The 9,286-nt window shown below is 41.0% G+C and overlaps 1 protein-coding gene across 3 annotated transcripts in view; it reads left to right on the top strand.

Moving 5' to 3' along the window:
• Window positions 1-713: 713 nt before the first annotated feature.
• Window positions 714-9,286, top strand: part of eps15l1a (epidermal growth factor receptor pathway substrate 15-like 1a) — a 33,133-nt gene continuing 24,560 nt past the window's right edge. For all 3 annotated transcript variants that reach the window (XM_063012419.1, XM_063012418.1, XM_063012420.1), the window contains exons 1-13: window positions 714-789; window positions 2,961-3,002; window positions 3,285-3,374; window positions 3,631-3,678; window positions 3,774-3,869; window positions 4,030-4,092; window positions 4,739-4,864; window positions 4,985-5,044; window positions 5,160-5,402; window positions 5,902-6,059; window positions 6,502-6,652; window positions 6,740-6,802; window positions 7,751-7,836. In XM_063012419.1, the coding sequence (XP_062868489.1) occupies window positions 763-789; window positions 2,961-3,002; window positions 3,285-3,374; window positions 3,631-3,678; window positions 3,774-3,869; window positions 4,030-4,092; window positions 4,739-4,864; window positions 4,985-5,044; window positions 5,160-5,402; window positions 5,902-6,059; window positions 6,502-6,652; window positions 6,740-6,802; window positions 7,751-7,836 (1,253 nt within the window). In that variant the 5' untranslated portion in view covers window positions 714-762. The remainder of the gene's footprint in view (window positions 790-2,960; window positions 3,003-3,284; window positions 3,375-3,630; window positions 3,679-3,773; window positions 3,870-4,029; window positions 4,093-4,738; window positions 4,865-4,984; window positions 5,045-5,159; window positions 5,403-5,901; window positions 6,060-6,501; window positions 6,653-6,739; window positions 6,803-7,750; window positions 7,837-9,286) is intronic.

Below are 9,286 nucleotides of genomic sequence, written 5' to 3'. Positions count from 1 at the left end.
ACCTGGGGATCGAACCCAGGACCTTCCTGCTGTGAGGCGACAGTGCTACCCACCTAGCCACCGTGCCGCCCCAGTATGGCTTAATAAGCCATTATGTTTGTTTATTTATTTATTAGGATTTTAACGTCACGTTTTACATTTTGGTTACATTAATGACAGGAAACAGTAGCTACTCATTACACAAGGTTCATCAGTTCACAAGTTTAATATCAAACACAGTCATGGACACGTCTTTGGACTGTGGGAGGAAACCGGAGCGTCTCCAAAAACATGCAGCCAGATTAATTGGAGACAGTGAAATGCCCTATACATGAATGTGTGTGTGTGTGTGTGTGTGTGTGTGTGTGTGTGTGTGTGTGTGTGTATGCGTGTCTGCCCTGCGATGGACTGACGCCCCGTCCCCGTCCTCCATATATATCTTATTTAAAACTGTAAATCAATAAAACATTGCACTGTGCTTGTGTCTAAGCAGCCAGTTCATTCTCAGTGTGGGACGCCTGTCTGGTAAATTGGAAGCAGACGAGAAGCTGGCAGGCTGGCAGAGCTTAATCCTGTTAGTTTTGTTTCCCACCCGTTTTCATACAAATCCCACCTCTTACCCTCTGATTGGCTTATGATTGGTCTGCTGCGGCGCCATCAACCAATAAGAAGTTAAGAAGGCTACGGCTATTAGCCAATCCTGGTATGGGAGGTCGAATTTGCCGCAAAACAGGTGGGAAAATAACGCTGCAGTCGCCCGTGGTTCCCGGAGCAACAGGGAAAATGGCAGCGCTCACCACCTTTACTCAGGTAAATATGATCTAAAACAAGCTTATAGGGCTAACATTATATTTATATACGCCGAGTATATTCATTAAATAATTCAAATATTGTTTGGATAAATAATTAGGTGATTAAATGTGTCTGGTTTATTCAAATTGCTGTGGTCCTTATGGATGAAAGCTAACGGTGTTAGCCAGCTAGTCAGCTAATCGCCTGCAGAATGTAGCAGACTTATCCAGTATTTGCAATATTTATCATTTTGGTAACATTTCTACTTAACTGTATAACATGAAGAGGAATAAAGTTCTATTTTAAGCTCATTATGTAACCGCAAACACTATAAACATTGCATTAACCTTAACTGTTATTGCCGTTGAATGCTTTAAAGCAGCTCATACACCAGTATGTGTCGAAAAGAGGTGGTTTATAGTGAACGAAGCTGATGTGTGTGTATATGTATGTATGTGTGTGTGTGTGTGTTTTATCATTTTATTTTGTTATTTATTGACATTCGTTATATCTTATTTAACATGTAGAGTTGCTATACCTTTGATATCCGAAGTGCCAGTTTATCAGACACACCTAACGTAGTTGTACCTGCAGTCCTGATTCAGTTACTTTACACTAACCACATCATTCTGGTCATGATTGCGGATGGCAGTGATGCATCCTGTGCAGTGGCTCAGTGGGTAGCACTGTCTCCTCACAGCAAGAAGGTCCTGGGTTTGATTCCCAGATGGAGAGATCTGGGTCCTTTCTGTGTGGAGTTTGCATGTTCTCCCCGTGTCTGTGTGGGTTTCCTCCCACAGTCCAAAGACGTGCAAGTGAGGTGAATTGGAGACACTAAATTGTCCATGACTGTGTTCGACATTAAACTTGAACTTATGAGCCTTGTGTAACCAGTAACTACCGTTCCTGTCATGATTGTAACCAAAGTGTAAAACATGACGTTAAAATCCTAATAAATAATAATAATAATTATTATTCCAGTTGAGAGTTTCGGCTACAGATCTCTACTAAGTAAGAATGCGCAGGTGCCGACTCTGTACACAAGCTGTATTTAGAGATTCTAAGCCACACACAAAACCTTCTTATATTTACATTTTACATTTACATTTTCAGCATTTAGCAGACGCTTTTATCCAAAGCGACTTACACAATGAGCTGAACACGATGAGCAATTGAGGGTTAAGGGTCTTGCTCAGGGACCCAACAGTGGCAACTTGGTGGTGGTGGGGCTTGAACCGGCAACCTTCTGTCTACTAGTCCAGTACCTTAACCACTGAGCTATCACTGGCCATATATAAGCTATCACTTATATATTTATCTTATTTATATAATGAATGGGGGCGGCATGGTGGCTCAGTGGGTAGCACTGTCGCCTCACAGCAAGAAGGTCCTGGGTTTGATTTCCAGATGGAGCGGTCCGGGTCCTTTCTGTGTGGATTTTGCATGTTCTCCCCGTGTCTATGTGGGTTTCCTCCGGGAGGAAGTGAGGTGAACTGGAGATACAAAATTGTCCATGACTGTGTGTAATATTAAACTTGAACAGATGAATCTTGTGTAACCAGTAATAATAATAATAATAATAATAATAATAATAAGAATAAGCTACTTAATCTTAATTTGGTGCAATGTATAATAAAGGAACACCTCACCTACAAGAAACGCAAGAAAAGAACATGCCAAACTTACAAGCATTGACTGGAAACTAAGATGCTGTGTGGTGCGGCACCACCCTGTCGTTTTATCTCTTGTGCTTCTTGCATAATGATCAAGTCCCCGGGACCCTGGTTCCTGTGTGGTGGATGCATCTTGATGCTGTGATGCTTCTCATGTTGACTCATTTACATTTTCGGCATTTAGCAGACGTCTTTATCCAAGAGACTTACAGTACTGTGACAGTATATCGTCTAATCAATTGAGGGTTAAGGGCTGTGCTCAGGGGCCCAACAGTGGCAAACTGGCAGCTTGAACCATATAATGACTATATTTTTGTGTATATATATATTTATGTATATATTTGCTCCCATCCACAGGGCATGGGGCTCAATAAATGGTTTAATAAGGTTAAAATAATAATTAAAATAATTTGCTGTAGCCTTTGCAGTTATATATACAGATATCAGTCAGCTCTGCTTGTGATAATGTCAATTCTTTTTGCTTAATAATGTAAATTATAATTTTTTCTTTAACAGCTGTCAGGTGGGAACCCAATGTATGAAAATTATTACCGACAGGTAGGTTATGCTGCACTAATAAAACCCATTTATTAAACCTCTGTTTTGTAGTTTGGAATAATTTACAAGGTGATTGAGTGCTGAATGATTGATGATACAGAAGGTTTTTCATTTACCATACTTTTAATTACCATACATGTAATAACATTGATTTAATCTTTTGCTTAGAAATGAGTTTGACAGACATACACTATTATAAACATGTCTGGACATTAGAATGTTGTATACCGGGACATGGAAAGGCTCAGTGGTGTGTTTATTTATTTGAATCTGTTTTAACAGGTGGATCCAGGAAACACTGGACGAGTAGGACCTACAGAAGCTGCCATGTTCCTAAAGAAATCAGGCCTACCTGATATTACTCTGGGAAAGGTGTGTCAGAGTTTATTTGTCAAAGACAAACTTACTCCAGTGGTGCACAAAATCTCCAGTTATCAGAAGCACATGGTTACAGTTGTTGCTGCTGTGAAACAACCAGTTATTACAATGACACTTTTCCATGCATATCCTGTTTAAATACATGTTATGATGATTTAAAACTGTACTTCACATGTGTTTTTGTTTAAAGATCTAAAACAAAAGAGCGATAGGAAAGACGGTAAGTTGGTGGTTTTCACTTCTCTTACAGATCTGGGACCTGGCTGATCCAGATGCAAAAGGTTTCTTGGACAAACAGGTTGAGCAGATGTTGCTCTCTTACAGAATTATAAACGTTTTGCATTACTGATTGTGTGCATAAATAAACAAGCTGGTCTGTGTTCATGTTCGTAGGGGTTTTATGTTGCTCTGCGGCTTGTGGCCTGTGCACAGAGTGGCCAGGAGGTCTGTCTCACCAGTCTGAGCCTTACAGTGCCCCCTCCGAAATTTGTAAGCATTGAGTATGGCTGAATTTTGTTTTCAAGACAGAAACATTGTGCTTCATGCACTTTTGTGCTATAAAGTAATCTATACAGTAAATCATCTAGCTTTTTAACAGCATATTTCTTAGTGGACTGACAGCTAATATATCGAGGATTTTGTATTACAGAAGGACTCGAGTAGCCCATCATTAAGTGGTCCACCTCCAACGGACAGCCACTGGGCTGTTCGGGTAAGTTAACATTGTCATCATATTATTAGTTTATTTTCTAGGATGATTTAAGAACGAGGTTATTAGATGAACAGCACAGACAAAATATTTACGCCAGTCCACAGAAAAACCAATAAATGACAGAAAACAGTCTATAAATAGCTACAGGGAGGACACACTTCCGTAGACGTCATTGGTATGGGTTAGCAGCAATGCCCTATAGATACATTTGTAGGGATTTTTTCCCCACAGGCCAGCCGTGCTGTTTAAAAAATTGCAGTACCATTAATGTCCGACAGATAGGAAAATGTTAGGGAAGTGAGATTAAGATGGTTTGGCCAGGTACAGGATTATTTTGGGAGTATGGAGCTGGCAGGCAGCAGGAGAAGGAGAGGAAGGCCAGGGAGGATGTTTATGGAAGCGATGAGGGAGGACATGCAGGTGGTTTGGGTGACTGATTATAATGCTAAACAGCCTAGCTGTTGGGAGGTGCAGTTGTCGGTGCATTCTCAGTGCATCCAGCATCAAAACGATGCCAAATCCTGTATGTGGATCAGTGACCCCTAAAGTTAGGAGCATCCAAAAATGAGGGGTGGGGGCTGTCAGATTAGAAAGGCTTTAATTCAAGAGCCTAGATTTCCATCTACTGTGTTTGTCTCATTTTCAGCCTGAAGAGAAGAACAAGTTTGATGGTATTTTTGACAGTCTCGTACCAGTGAATGGGTTACTATCAGGGGAAAAGGTCAAACCAGTTCTCATGAACTCCAAGCTGCCCGTGGATGTTTTAGGAAAGGTAAAATGCTTTATTCATAAACCTGAACTAATTTTAACTAGGTTTCTTGTGTGTGTGTGTGTGTGTATATATAACACACATTATTTAGTTTGACTTGAGTATAAATTGTTATTTTACCAGGTTTGGGATCTAAGTGATATAGATAAAGACGGACACTTGGACAGGGACGAGTTTGCAGTGGTGAGAATTGTTTTATTATTTTCAATTAATCATCATTCATCCATTTGTCCGTCACTTGTATGTAACATCAAACTTTATTAAAACTGTGTAATAGAACTCATTCTTTGTCCTCTAGGCCATGCACCTAGTGTACAGGGCACTAGAGAAAGAGCCTGTTCCCTCCGTCCTGCCCTCTTCTCTTATCCCACCATCAAAACGAAAGAAGTCAGGGGCCTCGTTGGCTGGCATGGCCCCCATGTTGCCGGGCAGCCCGCCACCACCTAAAGACAGTCTGCGTTCGACACCCTCACACGGCAGCATGAACTCCCTAAACAGCGCAGGAAGCCTGTCGCCTAAACACACCCTCAAATCTACACAGGTACTACACACTCCCACCATTCTAATTTACGTGGGCGCACACTCCTAACTATTTAATTCTTTTAAACACAGCAGCCTTATGCAGCTTACAGTTTACAGAGTTGAAGGGCTGTGCTTTTATTAGAGATAAAGTGTTTGCATGGATTTGTTTTCATGCAGAGAAAATTCTTATTGCTATTTTTGACATTTAAACTGAAATAACATTCATTCTTTAATGTACGCTCATTACCATTTTGGGAAACGGGGGCATACACACTTTACAGCCACTTCCCTAAACACACTCCTCCATATTCATACAGGTACACACTCATAATGCCTGTTGAAGAGTTATCAATTTTTAATGATCCCATCAAAAATCCTGGCCTGCTTTTAGTAATGAATACTGTATTGATGAGTATTGTTTTACGTGCAGCACCGTTATAGCGTGTACTAGACTGCTAAAAGCCCTTTTCATTATTAATCAGTTTCCTTTAATGGTTCTTATCCGATTGTATCACTAGCATTCTGTGAACTGGGTGGTGCCAGTGGCGGACAGAGGACGATACGACGACATCTTCCTCAAAACCGACGCCGACCTTGACGGGTTTGTTAGCGGCCAAGAAGTGAAAGAGATCTTCATACAGTCAGGCCTTTCACAGAACATGCTGGCACATATATGGTGAGATGTACTGAGTAGCTGCTGCTAAAAACACTTCTCACTTTGCATATTGATGTCTTAATTTTGTGAAGATTTCAGTTTCTGCAACTTTACTTTTTTTGTTTATGATTTTGGGTTTCCTAAAAATGTGATACAATCTGCTAGGTTAAATATAAACCCAGGCCACGCCTCATTTTAGTTTTTAGGTGCTTAGCTCCTTTCACTGTGATCATCCACTTTTAATAACAAGCATCTGGTGACCTCTAGTTGGCTCTGTGACAAATCTACTTTTAAACTGTTATCAAAAGCTTGATAACAGCAATTTTTCACTACAGTCTATATATTATTGATTTTAAGGTCAGGACTTGGGAAAAGATTGGGATGAAGCAAGTATTAAAGACAAACAAATAAATAAATAAATAAATAAATGAAATAATGACACACGTCTCTACTCTTTATTTAGGGCTTTGGCAGACACACGGCAGATAGGCAAGCTGACCCGGGAGCAGTTTTCCCTGGCTATGCACTTTATTCAGCAGAAAGTGAGCAAAGGATTGGACCCTCCACAGACCCTGACTCCTGAAATGATCCCTCCCTCAGAGAGGGGAACCCCTGTAAGTATAAGAAATTAAGTTCTCAAAGCCCCACCTTGACCCTGACTTATATTGTTATTTTAAGTTTTTTTAAATCTTTTTATGCAGAATCTACCTGGTTACACGACTCCTGTGGGTTCGGAGATGGCAGCCCTGACAGAGATGCGCAGAGTGAGTCCAGTTATTAGTCCTTTTAGTTGAACACAAGAAGACTTTTAACCTACCTTGCAACCATAAAATAAAAATGAACATATAATATGGACCAAAATATGAAGACACATACATAATACCTATTACTGCCATTAAATGACACCAATGTGTTAAACATGGTGTTAAAACTTAAAGTCCTTTTAGTTGAAAACACATATTAATGTAATGCAGAACAGTGCTGACCTTTATATAGATATTTTTATGTTATTAATGCACAGGTCATTCACAATTGATGGCCTTTAAAAAAAGAAACCAAAACTGTAATTATATGGGCGCTGAAGTGGCACAGAGGTCTGTTACATTAACACACCACAGGTTAGAATCTCAGCGTTGCTGTTGGCTGGCTGGGCGTCTACACAAACATGACTGGCTCAGTCTGTCAGGCCAAAGCCTCAAAGTTTCAAATGTCATTGTGCATTTAATGTGTAACAAATGTAATTTGTCTAGTGGTTTTATGTGTAAACAACTGCAGCCATTTGCTATGAAACTATTAAAATCACAAACGACTTGAAGTGCTAACTTTTGGTGCTATATTGATGATACAGAAGTTTAACAGTGAGCTTATTAAACATTTTTCTTTCCCACATTCAATGCTGCTGACGTTTTACTTAGACAATTAAATACAAGTCTTGGGTATGTAGATTCCTCACAAAACCTAAATGAACAAATGCTTTTGGTAGCCTTAGTGGCAGTGTTGTGCAGAAAAGCATTTGCGTGATTCCAGTGGGTCCTGTGTTGTTCCCTGCCTGTTCCGACTTTGTGGAACCACGGAGGTGTCCGCTTTTCTCCTTCTGTTCCGATAGTTTCCTGTGTGGCGCTCTGCCCTCGTGTCCTGCCTGTGATTTAGTGTTTGGTGGTAACTGTGGACAGTTTGGCTAAACAGTTTGTGTATTTCTTTATTCTGTTTAGGACAGTTCCAGTTCTGTTGGGTCTGGCGAGTTCACTGGGATTAAGGAACTGGATGATATCAGTCAGGAGATCGCTCAGCTGCAGAGGTTTGTTTACTCTCAGCTCATTTTATTTACATCTTCAGTACAGATTTACCCTGGAATTTTATAGCGACATACTCGTGCACTCGGTGCTCGACCATCTTATGTTTGTTTAGTGAAATTCAGTGTCTAATCTGAGACCTAAACAACCCCAGAACCAGGTTTAGAGACAGACAGCTCTGGTGCAGCGTGCCAAAGCTGTTGCTCTGATTGTACTGATGTCAGCATAATACTGGAACTTAAGGGTGTAGTAGCCTAGTGGTTAAGGTACTGGATTAGTAATCAGAAGGTCACTGGTTCGAACCCCACCACTGCTTGGTTGCTGCTGTTGAGCCCTTGAGCAAGGCGCTCAATTGCTTGGACGGTATACTGTCACAGTGCGGTAAGTCGTTCTGGATAAAAGCGGCTGCTAAATGCTGAAAATGTAAATGTAAGGGCAAGATCGTATTGCTAATAGAGAATGTCAGTCCCATAACCTAATTTCTGGGGCACACACACTAGGGGGTGCTGATTTCTATCATATACAGTGTATCACAGAAGTGAGTACACCCCTCAAATTTCTGCAGATATTTAAGTATATCTTTTCATGGGACAACACTGACAAAATGACACTTTGACACAATGAAAAGTAGTCTGTGTGCAGCTTATATAACAGTGTAAATTTATTCTTCCCTCAAAATAACTCAATATACAGCCATTAATGTCTAAACCACCGGCAACAAAAGTGAGTACACCCCTAAGAGACTACACCCCTAAATGTCCAAATTGAGCACTGCTTGTCATTTTCCCTCCAAAATGTCATGTGATTTGTTAGTGTTACTAGGTCTCAGGTGTGCATAGGGAGCAGGTGTGTTCAATTTAGTAGTACAGCTCTCACACTCTCTCATACTGGTCACTGAAAGTTCCAACATGGCACCTCATGGCAAAGAACTCTCTGAGGATCTTAAAAGACGAATTGTTGCGCTACATGAAGATGGCCAAGGCTTCAAGAAGATTGCCAACACCCTGAAACTGAGCTGCAGCACAGTGGCCAAGATCATCCAGCGTTTTAAAAGAGCAGGGTCCACTCAAAACAGACCTCGCGTTGGTCGTCCAAAGAAGCTGAGTGCACGTGCTCAGCGTCACATCCAACTGCTGTCTTTGAAAGATAGGCGCAGGAGTGCTGTCAGCATTGCTGCAGAGATTGAAAAGGTGGGGGGTCAGCCTGTCAGTGCTCAGACCATACGCCGCACACTACATCAAATTGGTCTGCATGGCTGTCACCCCAGAAGGAAGCCTCTTCTGAAGTCTCTACACAAGAAAGCCCTCAAACAGTTTGCTGAAGACATGTCAACAAAGGACATGGATTACTGGAACCATGTCCTATGGTCTGATGAGACCAAGATTAATTTGTTTGGTTCAGATGGTCTCAAGCATGTGTGGCGGCAATCAGGTGAGGAGTACAAAGATAAGTGTG

The sequence above is a fragment of the Trichomycterus rosablanca genome, chromosome 17 (assembly GCF_030014385.1).
Source record: "Trichomycterus rosablanca isolate fTriRos1 chromosome 17, fTriRos1.hap1, whole genome shotgun sequence".
In the NCBI taxonomy this organism is placed as follows: Eukaryota; Metazoa; Chordata; class Actinopteri; order Siluriformes; family Trichomycteridae; genus Trichomycterus; species Trichomycterus rosablanca.
This window is presented reverse-complemented; position numbering and strand designations above follow the sequence as displayed.